The 20,772-nt window shown below is 42.9% G+C and overlaps 1 protein-coding gene across 3 annotated transcripts in view; it reads left to right on the forward strand.

Moving 5' to 3' along the window:
• Nucleotides 1-20,772, forward strand: part of ATRN (attractin) — a 151,755-nt gene that overhangs the window by 41,437 nt on the left and 89,546 nt on the right. For all 3 annotated transcript variants that reach the window (XM_085223755.1, XM_085223754.1, XM_085223756.1), the window contains exons 4-10: nucleotides 6,439-6,567; nucleotides 8,383-8,588; nucleotides 9,603-9,771; nucleotides 11,054-11,144; nucleotides 12,630-12,873; nucleotides 13,961-14,144; nucleotides 15,763-15,917. In XM_085223755.1, the coding sequence (XP_085079881.1) occupies nucleotides 6,439-6,567; nucleotides 8,383-8,588; nucleotides 9,603-9,771; nucleotides 11,054-11,144; nucleotides 12,630-12,873; nucleotides 13,961-14,144; nucleotides 15,763-15,917 (1,178 nt within the window). The remainder of the gene's footprint in view (nucleotides 1-6,438; nucleotides 6,568-8,382; nucleotides 8,589-9,602; nucleotides 9,772-11,053; nucleotides 11,145-12,629; nucleotides 12,874-13,960; nucleotides 14,145-15,762; nucleotides 15,918-20,772) is intronic.

Raw genomic sequence — 20,772 nt, forward strand, 5'->3', positions numbered from 1 at the left:
TCTCTCCTTTAACTTTCTCAACCTTCTGATGTTCACATACGTTTGTTTAAAATAGGATGTTTATCCTGGAAATCCTCAGCACTGGGCTATGGAATAATTGAAATCCATTTTATCCATTTTAGCTGCAAGAGAGAAATTTCATAGAATTCTAGAATCCTGGAATGGCCTGGGTTGAAAAGGACCACAATGTTGATGTAGTTCCAACCCCCTGCTATGTGCAGGGTCACCAACCAGCAGACCAGGCTGCCCAGAGCCACATCCAGCCTGGCCTTGAATGCCTGCAGGGATGGGGCATCCACCACCTCCTTGGGCAACCTGTTCCAGTGCCTCACCACCCTCTGAGTGAAAAACTTCCTCCTCATATCCAATCAAAACCTGCCCTGTCTCAGTTTAAAACCATTCCCCCTTGTCCTATCACCATCCACCCTCACAAACATCTGTTCCCCCTCCTGTTAAACGCTCCCTTCAAGTACTGGAAGGCCAAGTGAGGTCTCCCCAGATCCTTCTCTTCTCCAAGCTGAACAAGTCCAGTTCCCTCATCCTTTCCTCACGGGAGAGCTGCTCCAGCCCTCTGATCATCTTAGTGCCCTCCTCTGGACCCACTCCAAGAGCTCCAAATTTCTCTACCACAAACATGTACGTAGAATATCTGCATCAACTTTTTACTGAACTCCTTGTAGCCTCGCTGTGTGGCATGGTCCCATCCTGTACGTTAAGCTTCGCTTCTATGAAGCGTTGTCAAAAATACATTTGCTGGTTTATACTGGCGATCATAGGCAACGTAATGCTGTTTAAATATTTTGCTTCAGAAACACAATAAAGGAGCAGGGAGCTAATAAAAATCCAGTGTTCTCATCAGCACTGAATGGTGAAATCTGAATAACATACACTCTGTCATCTGTGAACTTCGTTGCTGTTATTTTTCGTTCCGTGTTAAACGTTTACTGGAGCTGCTCTTGAGCATTTACCTTTGTTTTGGGCTGGTCAGCATGCTGTGTTCTTTCTGCTCACGACGACCTCTTTCTGCAAGACCTTTGGCCGCCCCGAAGCCCCTCACTGTGGTGTTGGGCACAGATGGATGGTCACAGTGACAGCACTGACAGATGGCACTGGCTGCCCCACGGACATTGCTGCCTGTGAGCCGCCCTGCCATCCTCACGTGGGAGCAGTCTCCTTTCTCTGGCTGCTGCCAGTCAAATGTGACACTGCCAAACCCAGCTTGAGACAGAACATGGGGTGGTTGCGTTGGAAGGGACATTCGAGGCCTTAACCCAAAGCTAGGCCAGGTTGGATGGGGCCTGGACAACTGATTTAGTCCTGATTTAGTGCTTAGCAACCCCATGTGCAGCAGGGGTTGGAACTGATGATCTTTGAGGTCCCTTCAACCCCAGCCATCCTATGGTTCTGCCTTTCTCATCTGTTTGGCCCCTGGCCATCAGATTGGTCACTGGCTGGACGTGCTCCTGTATGTTTTGTGCTGGGGACCTCAAATTGGAACAAGTACAGCCTCATGAGACCTCTTGGTTCCACTACTCTCAGCACATTAGTTAGAAACTTCCTGTTCTTCACTTCTCCTCCTTCACTGCGCACGGGTGTTGCGTCTCCTCTGACCCCATTCCTGTGTTAGGGTTTGTTTTCCTTCCACTCCCCCAAGCCTCTCTTTCAGTGCCATTAATCATAACTCATACTGCTGCACGTGTAAACGCTCGTGCTTTCTTCTGCTTTGTCCTCAGCACCCTTCCTGAACCACTCTGCAAACCCTGCTTACGCTCTGCATTCAGCTTGCGTTGTATTGCTTGCAAGCATTAATTCACCTGCATGATGTCCCTCACTGGCAGTTACCCTGTGTGAGGCAGCTGATGCTTTGAATAAGTGTGATTTGTTCAATCTGAATGACTGGAGTGGAAAAGGCCACTGTGTTCCCCACCTCAGCCTCGGTGTGCCCACTGTCCACATCCCTCAGTGCCACCGATGCTGTGTGCCCCTTGTAGGTGCTGCAGCAGCAGTGCTTATTGCTGTCCTTAATGAAACAGGGAAGGTGCTTTCAAAAAATAGGCTTGCTTTCGTTGTTGCCAGCTCTCAGTAATTAGTTGGATTGGTTTTTGGTAATTGGCATTGTAACAGCTTTGTCTGCTGAAGAGCCCACTTCTGGGAGTCATCTCCTTGCACAAGCATGTTAGCTTTTCCTTTAAGGCCAGAAACTTGAGATCTGTTTCCTTATCCTCCTCCCCCGTTTTCTTTTGGCATTGATTTATTTTTAATCTCCTGTAACTTCTATTTTGGGTTTGTTTATTTTTGTTTGTTTTTTTGCTGTTGGGAGCGTGGCTAACACACGGGGAGTGCTTTAATAAGGTGCAGTTTTGCACACATGTACCCAGATAAACTAAGAATGATTTTGCCCTGCAGTGTCAGGAGATTGAAAAACCAACGTGCCACCAAGTTTTGATGTCACCTTCATCCTTCTGCTTCCCTGTGATGTGAATCCTGCATTCTCCTCTCGCCGTACGCAGCTCCCACCTTCCTCCTTGCTGAGGCTTTTCATCTCTGCCTTCCTGGCAGGTTCTGTGTCAAGGGGGAAAGATGAATCCATGCTCCTCATCCTGCTACCATAGCAAATGAAGGAAAAGGAAGAAAGGAGATGCCCTTCATTTTAGCTAATTCCTCTTGGTGTATGGTGCAGGGAAAGAGATCAAGGCACGGTGTGGGGTGATGGCAAAGTTGGGTGCCTTATTGTTGTTTTCACTGACTCAACAAGTCCAGTGCACGGCAAATAGAAGTGTTTTGGGCCAAAACTGGGGCTTGCCTTACAGCTTCTAAGAAGCAGATCCATTGGGCAGCTTGGCTGAGTAGGAGTATTTGTTTGCTTTGGAGTAGTGGTGGTTGCGAAATGGTCTGCAGCTTTCAAAACCAAATGGAAATGGTGTGTTGTGAAACAGAATGATCTTGGCCAGAGCCTGAGAGATTCTGGATTGTTGTTCAAGGGAAGTTTTCCATAAGCTGTTATTCAGATTGTGCCTACAGGATTTTTTTCCTAAGGGTTGGAAAGGACCTCAAAGAGATCACCAACCCTCTGCTAAAGCAGTTGCCTGCGATGGGTCATACAGGTCAGCATCCAGATGGGTCTTGAATATCTCCATAGAAGATGCAGCCTCTCTGGGCAGCCTGTTCCAGTGTTCCAGTGTTAAACTTGTGCAGGTGGGATAAATCACACAGGTCGTTTATTTGAATCTCACTCCACCACTCAGTGCCTGTGTAGCAACATAAAACACGATGCTGAAATTGCTTTCCTTATCTGTCTGTCTGTGCCTTGGAAATGCCACCAGCACACAGGGAACGTCCCTCACGCTCTTTGTCTTCGGAGAAGCAGAAAAAGGTAGTGAGAAAGGAAGGAACGAGGAGAACTAATACTGTGGAGGTACCTGCCTTCTTACCAAGCAAATCCCCAAAGTGAGATTTCTAAGAGAAAATGACCAACACAAGCCTAGCATTTATATTATTAGAGAAGATGATTTGAGGGGGGATAGCGTGTGCTTTCATTCCTGCTGTTTGTTCTGTCCTTTGGTTGGTGTTTGCTGCTTTGCTCTCCCTGCTGCAGGGCCTTCCAGCTGAATTCCTGCGTCGTATCAGGGATATATGCTGCAAGAATGAGACCAGAGGAGAATAAAACAGAACAAAGGAGTTTTCTCTTTGGTCCTCGAGCTGTAGTTTGCCTTTCCCTGAATTATATTCAGATGTCTGTTTTCCCGCGGTGGAGGCGTGCTGTCCTACAGTTTGCATTACAAAGGAAAACTGTATATGAAGCAAATAGCAAAGAGAAGTTTATTAGGCTTTTTGTTCTTTGATATTCTGGGAGACGGCCTTTTGGGAGAGATCATCTTCAGATCAGAAGCCTGAAATTTCAGAACGAAGCCAGCACCTCTGATGCACGTAGAAAAAAGTTTTGCCTTTTAATTCTGTATCCTTGAGATCTGAAAGGGAAAAATAATTGGCCTCCTCACAAGGAAATACGTATTGAGCTCCATATCTGCAAACATGCTGCTGTTGTTTAGCCAAAACATGGGGTGAGGTTACAGCATCATTATGGCATGTTGGTGAAACGAAGTATGAGGTTGGGTCAGTGGGATGCAGGAAGGGCCGTTGTGCAGGCTGGATATTTACCCTAACATAGGTAAGGTGCCTCTGGCATTTATAGGGCAAACATCCCCTCGTTGTACAGCAAAAGCCTTCAGTCGGGATCTCTGCAAGCACATCACTGTATTGTATTACAGGCACAGAAAAATTTAGGTCACAAAAAGTGTTTTACAGGTGATGTGAATGGGTTGCTGTGGTCAGCTGTGGGTTCTTTCCATAGGTGCACAAATGCACTTAACCTGTGCCAGCAGGCATCTTCAAAGCTCCCTGTTCTGAATAACTCTGAAAAGAGGAAAAATAAGATCTCTTAAGGGGAAAAACTCTTTTCATCCTTGCTTTTAGCTGCTGTTGCCCTTGGATGTGCACGATGTGAGTGCAAGCTGGGTTCTGCTTTTCCAGAACCCCATATTTGTGCAGTGTTGGAGGCTCTGCTTTCAGAAAGCTTGGGCTTGGCCTTTGATGGAAACAGGACGGAGGCTGGGGGGGGAAATTGCTTCTGTGTAAGAAAAATAACAGCCAGCTATTAATAGGTGGTGGTAGACAATATACTTCACTTAGGTAAAGAATTAAAAAAAGATTCAATAGACTTCAGAGTTATGCTTGCTCTTGTGTCTTGTGTAAGGGAGGAACTGACTTTGTTTTGTTGGTGTCAGGCTTCTGTTAAAAGAGGGGTAAGCATTCCCTTTCAGATAGAAGCTATTTTGTGCAATAGGTAAGTTGTGAGTGGTTCATTTTTTTCAAGAGACATTTACTCTTTCCGGTTTACTTCAAGTATTTAGGCAGTATATTCTATACAACTGTACTGTGCCTGCTTGAATAGAATCAAAGACTTATCTGGGCTGGAAAAGACCTTCAAGAGCACCAAGTCCAACCATCAGCGTGACCTGTGGAGTCCCATTGCTATGCCATGTCCTTCATTGGCACATCTCTTGAATGCCTTCAGGGTTGGGGGACACCACCACTTCCCTGGGCAGCCTGTTCCTGTGCTTGACCACTCAGGGAAGAAATTCTCCCCAGTCTCCATTGTGGTGCATTTTGAGAGCATTTCCTTGTGTCCCATCACCTGTCGCATTGAGATAAATGGTCTTGGCCACCATCCTCATTTCCGTCCTCTTCTCTCCTCAAACTGGAAGGATCTGACAGAACTTAGGAGCCTGTTGGGGTTGATCAGAAGCACGAATCAAAGGATGAGATGGGGATAAGGAGTGTGACAGCCTTTTAGGTTCAAAAAGACAGGAAGAATGGATGCGATGAGTCAGATAGAGCTCTATACAACAGCAGGTGGCAGGAAGGTGGTGAGTGAGGGTGGCTATGCTGATATTCTCACAGTGGAGAGCCCAAGCAGATGTAAAGCCAGCAAGGGCTTTCCTCCATCACTGCAGAGTTGAATTGCTGATCTCCCTGCTGCAGATGATCCGGGCAAAAAAAAAAAGCAAATAGATTGCATTCTGCAGGTCAGAAAGTGCCTCAACTGTGGGTTTCCAGCAGCTGGATAACTACACCAGCAGAAAGTTCTGTGCATGCTTCGTTTGTTGCAATCTTTCCCAAAGATTTGCTGGAGTTAGAAGGAGTTACCTGGTTTGACAGTCCTTCCATTTGGCTTGGTACAGAGGGTTCTGTGCTTTTGTGACATTAATTTCTGTCTTGAAATGTGTCACCTTGTTTCAGGAACAGATCCTGTTTAAACTGTAGGAGAATAGCAAGAGAGGAAAGTAGGTTTTTTTAAGTATAGGAAAGCAGTGATTGCAGACAGCTTCAGGGTTACTCAAACCAAACACTTTTATTATACATTTATCTTTCAGAAGAACCCACTTGGCTACTTCAGGGTTCTCTATTTGCATTCCTTCCTTCAATCATTCCTTCTTTCATGCAGAAATCATGCGTGCTGACAGCAGTGGTAGTGCTGTTTTCAGTGCCCTAAGATTTGTCAGGACTCTCTGGTCGGTAACGTGGCCTCTGTTTGGCACATAATTAAGATGTGTGTTAATAAACTGGTCCCTGTGGGATGCAGTTTTATCTTTCTGAGAGGTCTTGTGGGTTCTTAGTTCATTTGGAATGGGCTCGTTGGAGTGCTCACAAGTTTGATATATTTTCTTTTGAATTGTGTAAGGAGTTCTGTTGAAGAAAACCTGTCTAATAACTGCCCTGTGAAAATGGTAATTACTGTATGCAAATTCATTATACTTCAAATAGATGCAAATAAATACTTCTGATTTCAATTCTTCTATTCATACCTACTGTGTTTGCTCTCGTTGTTTTGCTCCCTTTTGTTTCATTTCAACCTTTTTTTCTTTTCCTCTTTTGCAGTGGTCTGATTGTTCCTGAGAAGGACAGCAATGAAACGGTCCCAGAAGTTGTAGCTACTTCTGGATATGCTCTTCTGCATTTCTTCAGTGATGCTGCTTATAATTTGACGGGGTTTAACATCACCTATAAGTAAGTGGTACCACTCCAGAGTGATTTGTACATTACATAAATGTTGCAGGTTGAGCAGAAGGAGGTTTCCTCTTCCCTCAATCTTGTATTGGAAAAAGCAATTGCCACTGAAGCATGTAATTACGAGCAGATACTTGAATTTAGATTCTATCTTTATTATACTCTTACACCGGCTAATGACTGTAATGTGCTCAGCATCAGTTTCAGTTGTCAGTTGTGAGCGTGGGCAAATGTTTGCTCAGAAAGGACATCGTAGTATTTATTTTATATTATTAGATTTTATGTGATCGTTTTCAGGCAGGCAGAACTGATACATTGTGTGTCCTTATGCATTTTGCAGAGATGCTTCTGCACAGAAATGCTTTTGCGTTAGTGTGTGCATTTCACTTGGGACACTGGATGGGACCTATTACTGAGAACCCTTCAGCAGTTTTCTATGGAACTCTGCTTTTTACTGGATTTTCTGAATCTGACTTCTTATTCTAGAATGGTTTTGTTCTGTTTTGGGTTTTTTGGTTTGTTTCATATTTAAAATAGGAAACATATCAATATGCTCATACAAGTGATGTATGTGCTGCGCCGGGAGATTTTTATTTGGGTGTAAATTTAAGAAGTTTTTAGCTCTATCTTCAAAAAGAACCAGCTGCAAAGTCCTTGGTTGCAACTGACTAAAGTGAGTCGCTCAGTTTTGAAGCCAGTTTTGGTCCTTTCCTCCTTTTTAAGCACTTCAAAATGCAGTCAACTGTTTGAAAAATGTGGGGCATCCAGAAGGAAAGGAGCTGTTGCCGTGTTGCCTGAAACACAGGAGCTGAAGCAATTCGTTTTGAAAGGTTGGCTGATACCATAAGCCATGACACCATCTACTGCCAGCTGTCAGCATTGCACTGATGCAATGTGGTGGTGAAGTTGTAGCTGTAGACATCCCTGTTCACTGCAGGGGAGTTGGACCAGATGGCCTTTAAAGGTCCCTTCCAAATGATAACATTCTAAAATTCTATGAAGTTCACTCCAAGTATAATCTGCCTTTATAATTTTCTCTATAACTTCTTAATGTGTCTTTAACTCTTCTCTTGATGATTTCAAACAATTTTCAGGTACTGTTTTGTATGTTTTTCTTCTGTCGGTTCTCGTTACTAGATTTCCTCTTCATGTTTTTGAGGAGTAGTGATTTATTTCTTTTGAGTTTAATGGTCTTTAGAGTTACTGCTGGAGGCAGTAGTGATTGTGAAATCATGGTCTTGAAGCCAGTGAAATCAGGTCTTGATTCCAGCTGTTGCTTGACAGTAAGAATATTGGGAAGTAGTCCTTGAGTTGACCCTTTGCGTCCTCAACAATGATGTGTCTGATTTTGCCTTGGTTAAATTGCCAAAGTTATAGAATTAGAAATGATTCAGGAGAGACACACCTTTGGCTTGGGATTCATCTCAAGTGTGTTCATTGTATAAACAGATCCTAAAACAGCATCTAAACGTGAGTAGCTTAAACCTGCATTGCAGAGACACCACCAAAGCCTTGTGTGCTGATGGAATTCTTCACTTACTGTTGGGGATTTTGAGGCAATTTGTTAGCAGTATAACTGGCTAAAAGTCACCCTGGTAATTTTTCATGGGTTTAACTCATTAAGTGAGGCAGCCCTGCACGTTACAGGTACAGAACAAATGCAGGTCCATACGTTGAACTCTAGATGATTCTTGGTTTGTTTATTAACAAACAACTGAACTGCGGTATTAACTTCTGTTCAACATCACTCTTGTACTAATTAATAAGGGGAGCCTGTTTCATTACTGATGAACCTTCTTTCCCTGATGTTTGCAGTTTCAATATGTGTCCCAATAATTGCTCTGGTCGAGGAGAGTGCAGGCTCAACAACAGCAGCAATGCTCTTGAATGTGAATGTGCCAAATACTGGAAGGGAGAAGCTTGTGATATTCCCTACTGCACAGATGACTGTGGGGCACCAGAGAGGGGATTTTGCAACTTCAATGATACTAAAGCATGTGTTTGCTCTGCAGGCTGGCAAGGTAAGTCTGAATATTATGGAGAACCTCTTATTGAAATGATATCTTTTATATGTATGGTTCTTGGAAGTGTTTGAGACTGTTGACAATTGTTTGTGCTTTAACTGGGAAGAAAATCAAGCTTCCATCCAGCTTCTTCTATTAACAGATCATTGGGAAGAAGTTCTTGTTAGCAGCTGTGCTACCATACAAAGCATTGCCAGCTTGACGTGTGCAAGCATCAGATTAAAATGAAATTTAAAAATAATAATTAAAAAAATAATAATCAAAACTGAACCACCCTTTAAGCCTTGGGGAGCTAGAAGATCCAAATTGGCCATCATGTGCTGCTTTTTTTTGATTGTTTTGTGAGGATCTGAAGCGTGAACGAAATTCTGTGGGTCCTCTAGTTGGACTCAATGACCCTTATGGGTCCCTTCCAACTTGGGATATTGTGTGGCTTCTCCAACCTCTCCTCTTTTGCAGCTCTTAATGGGGTTGCACGGAATAGGAAGTAACTCTGAAGGGAACCCTGGCAGTGAAGCTGCTTTAAGAGCAGCAGAAATATAGATAAAACAAGAAGAGAACAGTTCATAAAAAACGTAACACTGGGAAGGGGAGGAACAAAAAGCAGGAAAGACAGCAAACAATGCTGTATGACCCTTGAAGCTCCTGAGGGTACATGGCAGGCAGAAAAGTGCTGGGAGATGGATGGCCCTGTGTTGTGGAGAGGGAAGGGGTCTGCACCATTCCCCTGCCATCACAGGGACAGAGAACAGAGCTGGGTTTCTGATTTACTTCATCACAGCTTTGCCTGGTCTGGATCTGCTTTTTCCTTCTGAAACCTCTTCTAGTATGTGGTTGTGGTTGAGAGTTCCATCACAGGAGTCCCTTCACACCACATCCGTTGTAGATCATTACTGATGAGCACAACTTTCACCAGGCCATGCTCTTTGCCACCCGTGTGCAGGATACTGACCTCTAGCTGAAATGCAGACTTTGGAAAGCATTTGTTTAACTTCTAAAACTGTTTCCTAGGTCCTGGCTGTTCGATCCCCGTTCCTGCAAATCGGTCGTTTTGGACCCGTGAGGAATATTCTCTTCCAAAACTTCCTAGAGCATCTCACAAAACCATCATCCACGACAATAAAATGTGGATTGTTGGAGGCTACGTCTTCAATCATTCTGACTCTCAGAAGGTTTTAGCGTGAGTATAAACCCCAATAACAGAATCCAAGCACAAAAACAGAGATCTGAGAATTATTTTTAGAAAATGCTACCTGACATGCTGTGCTTTGGCTTATGCTCCATGTCCAAGGGGAAATAACAATAATAAAAACTTAAACTCAAGGTTGGAGGTGTGGGAAAATGCTGATAAAGTAGGCAATATTGGAGAAGAAAAGTCTAAGGTTTCTGATGCTCTGTGAGTTTTTGGTTCATCTGCTTGTGACAGCATTCAACTGTTTACTATGTTTTGTAGGCTGACTTGTAAATTACATCCAATTGCAATCCAATTTTGCTTCTGTTTTATTAGCCCTTCCTTATATTGTGTCTTCTACTTTCAGTGTTTGACTCCTTAATGAAGACATAATGATTCCTGGGGATGTGAATGTTTATGCGTAGGGAATGGGACATCAAACTGGGAATGGCACTTAGGATGATGCCATTCATGCAAACTGTTTGGGATACTGAATATTAACTAGGATACCAAACAATAATTGTGTTTCCTCATTGGAATGCCCCATAAAAACACGATGCCATTTTGGGAGATCCAGGCAAAAACTGAGTTTTCCACTTCCATTGACTTAAGTCAGAGCTGTGCTTTTGTTTAGCAGGAGTTACAGGGCAGCTGCAAATGTATACATTCTTGTAAAATAGTTGCTGATTACATCCATGGTTTACTTTTTCAAAGTCACGCCTGATTTTTCAACTGATAACCTGTGCTTTCATTAAAGACTTTCTCAGAGATTATTTTATCTTGCACAGCTGTAAGTCTGGCAAATATAGTTCATTCATTTATCTAAAAAGCCAGAGGCCATTTTCAGGGTAGAGGGTTTATCTTATTTCAGGTTCTCTGAAAAAATATGCTTGAATGACAAAGACATAATTAAAAGTGCCTTCTAACAGAGGCAGTTTTATTTTTATCAAGTAATTGGAATTTACCTGGGCTTAGAGTAACCTTCTTCTACTCTTTGGGATGGATCATCTTTTGCAAGTTATCATAGCATAGAGGCAGTGCATTATCTCTTGGTTCTGCAGGAAAGGAAAACTCAGGGTAAAGCCAATCAAGATGTGGATGCTGAGTAGTCTTGATGGGATATTTTTTTTTAATCCATAACTAGTGTGTGTGCATACTTGGTGTATGTTGAAATCTTGATAGGACTTCTGTAAAATAAAAGAATTTCCAACACCTTCTAGAAAGAACAAGCACGAATTTTCTCAACTTGGTATCAACTTCTCAGGAAATCTTTTCCATTTTTATTATACAGGTATGATCTTATTTCTGAAGAGTGGCTTCCGCTGAACAACACTGTGAACTCAGTAGAGATGAGATACGGTCATTCACTGGCACTACATAAGGTATGTTGAGTGCTTTTCACCCCAACCCTACCCATCCCTTTCCACAGCTCAGTCTTGCTTTGGGAGAAACTTTTCTTCTTCCAGGATTTGTCCATGGGTAATGCAGTCTGTGCACTGCAGGGAATCCTTGGGCTGGGGTCCTAGGAGGCTGTAGTGCCTTTGTTCATATGTTCCTCCTTTCCCACTTATCTCAGACATTCTAAGGCTTGTAGGATGTGCGTGATGATTGGGGTTTGTTGGAGTTCAGCTGGTTCATAGAATCGTAGAATGGCCTGGATTGAAAAGGTCCACAATGATCATCTAGTTTCAATCCCCCTGCTATGTGCAGGGTTGCCAGCCATGAGAGCAGGCTGCCCAGAGCCACATCCAGCCAGTTCCCCAGTTGCCTTTTGTGTAGACCACATGATTGCTGTGGGCTCCCAAGGGTCTGATTTTGAAGCATCTGTTGTCCAAAGCAGAGTAGGAGAACTGGTGAATTAGGGATTTTTGGAGTCTGTTTTGCAGTAGACCCATGAATCTGTTCTTCCAGCATCTAAAATAAATGGATTTGACCATTTCTTACCTTATTTCTCACCTGCAGTGTCTTCCTGTGGCTGCAGACCACGTGAGAACAGAATGGCCAAGTCTTTGGCTTGCTGGTTCATTTGAGAATAAAGTGACCTATCACTTTATTGATCCTTGGTTTTAGATTGTTAAGTAGCTTATTGCAATGGAAGCTCATATAAAACTTAATTTAAAAAACTTGAAAAAGTCCAGACAGCACCATTCACAAACAGAACACTGGAAAAAAACTAAGATGGGAATCCCTGGCTGCAAGTTATTGGTGCATGTTCTGAGGATAGAATCCTAGAATGGCCTGGGTTGAAAAGGACCACAATGCTCATCCAGTTCCAAACTCCCTGCTATGTGCAGGGTCACCAACCAGCAGACCAGGCTGACCAGAGCCACATCCAGCCTGGCCTTGAATGCCTGCAGGGATGGGGCATCCACAACCTCCTTGGGCAACCTGTTCCAGTGCCTCACCACCCTCTGTGTGAACAAGGATAACTGTTTGGAAGTCAGCCACTGTAGTACGTTCACTGTCAGTGACAGGCAGTTCTTTTTTGCAGTTTCCCAAGCAGCACCAGTAATAGCAGTAGAGCTTCCCTTTCCAAGGTTACCATCTTGTTAGCAGCAGAGTGGGGCTCCTCTGGACCCTTTGGATTCACGAGTCACTGTGAGATGTCTGGAGAAACCCACAGATAAAACTAGATAAGACTTCAGGAGCTTCACTCTTAAAGCATGATTAATAAAACCTAGTTTAACTATCCTAGCACTCTTCATTCCAAAAGCACTTAATTTCTTTTTTTTTCGATACACTTACCTGGGAGACAAAATTTTTAATGTGCTGACAACAGAGGAGTTTCCATCTTAACTGTCTCTTTTGCCAGGCTGTTTCCTAAATGCCAAACCCATTGGGCTCATTTTAAATCTCTCTTCTTTTAGGATGACATATACATGTATGGTGGAAAAATAGATGCCACGGGGAATGTGAGCAGCCAACTGTGGGTGTTCAACATTCCCAGGCAGTCCTGGACTCAGGCAGCACCAAAAGCCAAGGAGCAGTACGCTGTGGTTGGCCATTCAGCACACATTGTCACCTTGGAGGATGAGAGCGTGGTCATGCTTGTCATTTTTGGGCACTGTCCCCTTTATGGGTACATCAGCAACGTCCAGGAGTACAACTTAGGTGAGTTTGGGCCCCACCTACCATTTGTTAGCAACTGGTTTGGAAACTACTGAGATGATGCATGTGCAGATTGCAAAACAGGGTGGCTGCTTTCTTCTCCTTTGATTTGTATTTCTGAGAAATTCAGTCCTACTTTTAGTTTTTGTGTAGCTGTGTGAGCAGACAGCCATGTACTTCCAGCTTTATACAGCTTATTGGATCCCAAAGATGAAAAAGCTGTAATTGAGAGGTGAAGCAGAAGAACTGTGAGACATCTAAATTCATTTTCCTTTCTCTTTCCTGCAAAGCAAACATTTTCAAAATTACTTTTGTGTCCTCTGAGTACAAAAATGGATGTAACAATTCAGACCAAACATCCACTTAACTCCATATCCCAACCTCTGTAGCAGTCATTACTGAATCTTTAGGGGAAAAGGAGAATAACTTTCTGGACTCCCATTTGTCCCAGATCTCTGGGAACAGTCCAAACTCTGATTTGAGGATGCAGAGATTTCCAGTGTTAGCAATGGAGAAGCGTAGGAAGCTTTCCAGATGAGGTGCTGCCTAAGGCAGCTGCTCAGAACTGACTCTCTGGAGGCATGTCCTTGTTCTACTGACCACGTAAGGAACGTCCCAAACAAATGTTATTTTAGTGAGCAAGAATATAGGGTCATTAATCACATGTTAGTTTTTAACTAGAGTGTTCTTCATAATCGTACTTAACTTCTGTGCTGTCTGGCCTTGAATACTTAAAATAAAAGTGCTCTTGGGTACTATTCTGAATCAAGCTGCAGTGCTGTCGTTTTCATGTCACTGAAATGCAATATATTCCTTCTGTGCTTTTTATCTCTCATTTACTTAGCTTGTCTGCAACATTTAATAAATGACTGTAAAAGAGAGATTTCTGGTCTAATTAAAAACACTTGGCAATAATTGTTTGCAGCATACTTACTCCTTGAAGGAGAATATTTTTGGATGTCAAATCGTAGAGACGGTATCTAATTCTGAGCCAAGTGAAACCCAATTTGTTTCATCATCAGATTTGTCGATAGGTTATTAACAGAGGTAATTAACTGTGTTTTGTCACTCACTTTTTTTCATTTCTCAGTCACAAATACGTGGAGCATCTTACAGACAAGTGGAGCTTTGGTCCAAGGAGGGTATGGTCACAGTAGTGTTTATGATCCACATACAAGATCCATTTATATCCACGGTGGTTACAAGGCATTCAGTGCCAACAAATACAGGCTAGCAGATGACCTGTACAGATACGAAGTTGATTCCCGGATGTGGTGAGTACTTCTTGTTCCTGTATACATCTCACTTTTGTATGTGGTGGAAAAGAGGATGGGTTGTGTGATAAGGGTACAGTTGCATATAGCTACTTGCATTCAGGACAGACAGTGTGCTCTTTTGTCTGTAAGTTTGATGCTCCTTTATGAGAGAATCATGCAGTCACATATAATCAAGGCTGTGAAAAAGCCAAGAAATCCTTTTTCATCTGTCATTGTATTAAAGCTGAAAGGAAAACTATTTGATGGTATTTTCTTGCCAGCAGTTCAGACCATATATATGAGCGTGGTTACTGTAATCAAGTGAGTGATAATTCATTCTGCATTAAGCCCACACAACAAATTCTATTCATCCCCATTTTCTTCCGGCCCCGTAACTATTTGAAATGTTTGTTTCCTAAACTGACATCTTCTGTGATTGCTTTTTGCCCGGAGGTGAGTTTTATTATGCAGCTGTAACAAAACTTCACAACTTTGAGCTGTAGAGGTGAAGTACATTTTTCTCAGTGTTGTGTTTGTCTTAATTTATTTTTAAAGGCTCTGTGTGAATACAAAGGCTGGTATTTGAATGGGCATGTGTCATTTTGAGTCACTATCCCTTTATTTTTTTGAGAGTTTAAGGTAGTATTTCTGCAACAACTGTTGGTGAGTTTTTACTGATGAGTAAAGTAACTAATTGCCAAAAATCTGCCTTGCTGCTCAATCACATGCAGCAATAACCACACTTCCTATCTTGGTTCATTTGTTCTTCCTGTCTAGCTTAGCAAATCTGGGTGAATAGGCAGAAAACATCACAAATGGGACAATATCTGCCCAAAGCATCCAGCAGCAGCTTCCTTTTATGTTTGTTTTGTCAGCCTTGTTGGCTGGCAGGGCAGACAGCACTCACCCTGCAGCAGGGCACCTAGCGGTGTCTGCTCATCCTTATCTGTAGGTTTCTTGCTCTGCCAACTCTCTCTGATGTTCTGTGGATTTCATGGTAAGTTAGGGCAAAAAAAGCCCTCTCCTCATCCTTATCAGTGACCCTTTGTGTTCAGTGCTGTTAATGATGCTGATTAAAGGCGAGGTCATTGGTAATGCGATTAACGCCAGCCGCGATTGAACCATGGATGAGGCATTGAGTTTTGCAGGTGTTAAGCTGCAGGGCTCCACTCTTGGCAAGTACACGGATGATGTCCCTGAAATATTTTGTTAGTTTTGAGCAAGAAATGATACCCGATTTTAAAAGAAATGATTTAGATTACTATAAATTTCTCTGGACTGGAGTCTCCCCAGATGGCGTCCGTATCAGCAGGTTTTAATTGACTGAGCTCAAAGCTGTGTTAGTGTGAAAGCTCCACAACCCCTAGGGAAAGAATTGATGATTGAGATCCATGGCTTTGGAGAGTTGCTTTCCTAGATGTATTTCTCCTATAAATTGGAAAGCAGATCAGAATACGAGAGTGAGATTACGGGAGGAATCGAACAGTCCGAAGAGAAAGTTGTTCAATCTCATTAGAGAAACTAATTAAATAGTACCCTCCACCTCTCAGTTTCCTTCTTCAGCTTGGATTTATTATTCGATGCCTTTGCAAGGTACCTATCAGTTTCATTAATCCATATCTTTCTGTTTCTGAAGGACGATTCTTAAAGACAGCAGATTTTTCCGCTATTTGCACACAGCCGTGATAATGAGTGGAACCATGCTGGTGTTTGGAGGGAACACACACAACGACACCTCCATGAGCCACGGTGCTAAGTGCTTTTCTTCCGATTTTATGGCCTACGATATCGGTAAGTTCTTGGGGGAAATAAGAAAAATACAAAATATCCTTGGAGATTTTAAAAGAGCTGCCTTCACGAAGCCTGATTTACATGCTGGGTGGATCGGAGCAAATGCTACTAAGCATACTGCAGAAGAATGTGTAATCAGGAGAAGCACATTAGCTTAGTGCATATTACCAAGCAAATGAAGTGCTGCAGAGATTTCTAGGCAAATACAGCAGCATTTTGTTGGCCAACAGTTTGTACACCACCTTAGACATTAAAAAACGTCTTGAATAGAACTCACATTCTTCTGATGTCTCATCCTAAAAGCTGTAGTGAGGTTTTGAGTGTGCTTTAGAATCATGTAGAATGGCCTGGGTTGCAAAGGACCACAATGATCATCCAGTTCCAACCCCCTGCTGTGTGCAGGGTCACCAACCAGCAGCCCAGGCTGCCCAGAGCCACATCCAGCCTGGCCTTGAATGCCTGCAGGGATGGGGCATCCACAACCTCCTTGGGCAACCTGTTCCAGTGCTTCACCACCCTTTGGGTGAAAAACTTCTTCCTCATATCCAACCTAGACCTCCCCTGTCTCAGTTTAAAACCATTCCCCCTTGTCCTATCACTATCCACCCTTGTAAACAGCCGTTCTCCCTCTTAATCTCTGAGTTAAGGAAGAAGCACTGTTTGGATAGTAGCAAGCACCAGACATTGCTAGAGCTCAACTCGTCCGTTGTAAGCTCTTGTTTAAAGTGAGGGCTGTCTCTATTGCTTCACTGAGCTGTTTGCAATGTCAGTTTGTTTGGGTGTGCTTTGTAAGCATAAACGTGCCCGTAAGTACTATGTAATCATAAAGCCAAGCAAGCGGATTTTATTTGGAAGGATTATTTTTTGGTGAGGGTGAATAGCCAGAAGAGGGCAGCATTTATTTGTGAATGTGGAGTCCACTGGTCGCGTTGAAGAAAAGGAAGAAAAGGAGATGAAATTCTATAAAAGGAAATGCATGCACAATCCAGATAGTTCACCCTGGTGAAAAACACCATTCTGTACTCATATCACATTCTGTCTTCTGCTCCTTATTCCTTGAAATGAGGGTTCTGGTGATTTATTCCCAGAAATGATCACGTAAACCTGCATTCCTGGAAGGACTGTCTGCTGAGATGTCACTCCTGTTTTGTGAAGGGAATATGCCAGTGAATGGATTACTTTGATGATCAGTCTGGCATTTTTGTGCTATTTTGCTATCTGGAATTGTTCCCCCGCTTTCTTTGATCTCACATCACCTCCCTGGGCAATCTGTTGTGTGCTCTTAACTAACTTTATTTTGAATTTTTAACTTGAGAAACATTCAGTATGTGAGGCATTTTGACAAGAACAAGAGAGTAATTTCTATCAGCCTGCATATTAAAAGGGATAGATTTTTCTTAATACATTTTGCTGCCTTCCCTCACCCAGTGAACTCTATTAGGTGTAAAACAAATGACCCAAATTTGAAAAAAAAAGAAATGCCAGTAGTGAAGTTCATTTTGATTCAGTGCAGTTAACAGGCAATTCCTTTACAGGAACTACTCACTGCAGTTTGCCAGCCCAGTTTTTATCAATTTTATGCCAAGAATTTTAGCTTGCATTGATTGCAATTGGCACGAGAGTGATGGGAGTCCTTCTCGTGCTCCTGTCTCCCTCATTCCTCGGGGCAGAGACTCTCAGGTCAGATCGTGGCAAAAACAGATCTTCAGAGGAAAAAAGATCACTTCTTCTTTTCCCTTCATGTCAGGGCAGCTTTATTGGCATGGTTTGCCTTGTCTCCCTGAGAAACATAATGGAAAATGGACCAGAAGCACAGCCAGGAATATGTAGGGTAGGAAGAATGGAGAAAATTGGAGTTCGAGTTGAGGAAAGGCTTCAAAGACAGCTCTTCCTTTTAACTGTGACTGTTAATAGTTATTTCTGTAGTGACTTGTTTTATTTTTCCTTACCATGTTTTTTATTCCTTGCCCTCCCCAAATTTTCAAGTAGTCAGGCCACGTGCGTTGGGGGTTGCGAGGACGTGCCTTTTGTTTTGTGGCATGCAGACAAATATTGCTGAGGTGTGCAGAGGTTCTTGGAGGCTTTTTAGATAGATCTGAGATGGCATTAATGCTTCTTATCCTTTTACCCTGCACCTGGTCAGGTTGGGGCTTGTCCCATCCTTAGGCCAGTTTTGGAAGGTGTGAGGATAACAGTGCAGCTGGCTGGACATGAGTGTGTTTCTCATTGCTTCTCAGGATAAGCTTTGGTTGTGTTGACTTTCAGGTTGGGTGAGCGCTTGAGTAGAGCAGCCTCACAGTATTTTTCCTGTGCTCTGTGCACCACAATGACTGCTTAGCACTTCCCATTCTCCAAATCAATCTCTCTGGCTGGTATAGAAGAGTTTCCTATCCATGGCATTTGTCTGGGTGGACGAATGCCTTCATCCAATCCTCTTCTTCCCTGAATTCATAGCAGCAGAGGAGATGAGGGTGGGCTGCAGCCCTTTTATCTCTGAATGATGAAATCCAGCAGCGGAATGCAAAGGTTGTCCTCCAAAGGGTTGCATCCCTCGTGTATGGGATGAATGCAGAACAAGAATAGTAACTTCTCAGGCAACTTGTCTCAAAACGCGGAATCACAGGGGTTAGAAAGGACCTCAAGGGACCGTCAAGTTCAACCCCTCTGCTAAAGAAGTTCCCTACAACACGTCACACAGGTTGGCATCCAACCAAGTCTTGAGCGTCGCCATAGAAGGAGACTCCCCAGCCTCTCTGGGCAGTCTGTTCCAGTGCTCCGTCACCCTGACTGTATAGAAGTTCTTCCACATGTCAGTACAGAACTTCCTATGTTCAAGTTTTAGGCCATTGCTCCTTATCCTATCGCTGCACAGCACCAAGAAGAGCCTGGCCTCATCCATTTGCCTCCCACCTCCCTTAAATCTTTATCAATGTTTATCAGATCCCCTCTCGGTTTTCTCCTCCCCAGACTGAACAGACCCAGGTCACTCAGCCTTCCCTCATTCAGGAGATGCTCCAGGCCCTTCATCACCTTTGTGGCCCTCTGCTGGAATCAGAGATCCCTGTCTTTTTGGAACTGGAGAGCCCAGAACTAGACACAGGATCTAAATGTGACCTCACCAGGGCAGAGTAGACGGGGAGGATCACCTTCCTTGACCTGCTGCCCACGCTCTTTGTAATGCATCCTAAAATCTCATTGACCTTCTTGGCCACCAGGGCACGATGCTGGCTCATGGCCAGCCTGTTGTCCACCAGGACTCCCAGGTCTTTCTTTTCAGAGTTCCTTTCCAGCAGCTCTTCCCCCAACTTGTACTGATGCATCTGGTGATTCCTCCCCACGTGCAAGATTCTACACTTGCTCTTGTTAAACCGTATCAAGTTCCTCTCTGCCCAACTCTCCAGTCGCAATTACTGTGGTTTAAGTAATCATTTGCTTTCATTTCTAAATAAGTTTTAGCTTTGTTGTTTTTCTTTGTAAAACACAGCAGGAAATATTCATGCAAAACCTATGCTCGTGTAATGGTCTCTTCTCCCTACGGGAGAGAAATTAAAACTTTTCTTTCTCCCTTCAAAAATTCAGTTCTGATGCCAGGATTGGAAGGAGGCTAGATGTTTTTGTAGCATATGTGTTCTATTTGAGTAATATATTTAATAAAATCCTGTGCATTGTAAGCTGTAGGCTTGGCTTAACTTGTAAATCAGGAAGAAGTATATTCTTTGTAGTTTTAGAAGCAGTCATTTTTTCCTGTACTTGCTCTTCTGTTAAAGATGGGAAAGAAGCTTAGAAAGCCAAACATTCCAGACCTTCTGTTAATCTAGAAAAATATATTTTTTGGCCTTGCATAACTCACAACTTGCTGGATAAAAGATTGCAAATCTCTGTCCAATTCTGAGGTCTCCTGTTAGAAATTGAAACCATGCATGTTTGTTCCATAGGGTAAAGTCTTCAAAAATAGAGCAAGTGACGTTTAAAAATAAACTTCAGAGTCATGATTTACCAAGTGTTAAACCCAACCAACTGGGTCATATATCTGCTATATACTGGCACTCTCAAACAAAAGTTTCTGCAGGTGCACAGTGGAGGATCAGCTTTCTTACCCAACGACTCTCCAATTAAATTTTGTGAAGTAATGAAGCTGATTTTCTCTGCCCTTTTGATTTATTTACGTAGTGGTTTGGGTTTACAGACTTCTTTTTTCAGAGGCTCACTCCCTGTAACAACAGTTTTATCTTGTATTAGAAACTCTGCGAGCGTTTGGGGGCTCTGTAGATCTTTACAGCAGATTGACTTTTCTGTCTTAATTGCATAAATTGCACACAACTGCCTCTGGGACATTAACCCCCAAGGTGATCCCATTCCCTTTGCGAAGCTGAAGTGCTGTGAATTGGACTGACTTCTCCTGCTTTTGTTCCTTTGATTGCTCAGTGAGTTATACGTTTCTTAGGTTGTTTTTTCTGTGCTGCCTTAAGGAAGAAATTACCTGAGAAACCAAGTTAGAAATGAAGCAGAACTTATAAATGTTATGCTAATAGAAAAAGATGGAATAATCTCACATTATATTAAAAGAGAAAAACAACCAAAAATCCCGAAGCTATGATGAGTGAAAAATATTTTTAAAAACATGGATATCTACCCTCTAGGAACATAATTGCAATGAAAAAGAAGAGGAAGATAAGTCTCTGTTCTCAGTGATGCTGGTTTGAGGGCAAAACTGCAAATAATTCGTGTCTAAACAGATAAAAACAGAACTCGTTATGCAATGAAATACTCCATTTGCAAAGGAGAGAAAACAACTTGCATTGCTGCCATTTAATTACACGTGATTGCCAAAGAGCCAACCATCTATCATGGAATC

This window comes from Meleagris gallopavo, chromosome 4 (genome assembly GCF_905368555.1).
Source record: "Meleagris gallopavo chromosome 4, MGAL_WU_HG_1.1, whole genome shotgun sequence".
Lineage (NCBI taxonomy): Eukaryota > Metazoa > Chordata > Aves > Galliformes > Phasianidae > Meleagris > Meleagris gallopavo.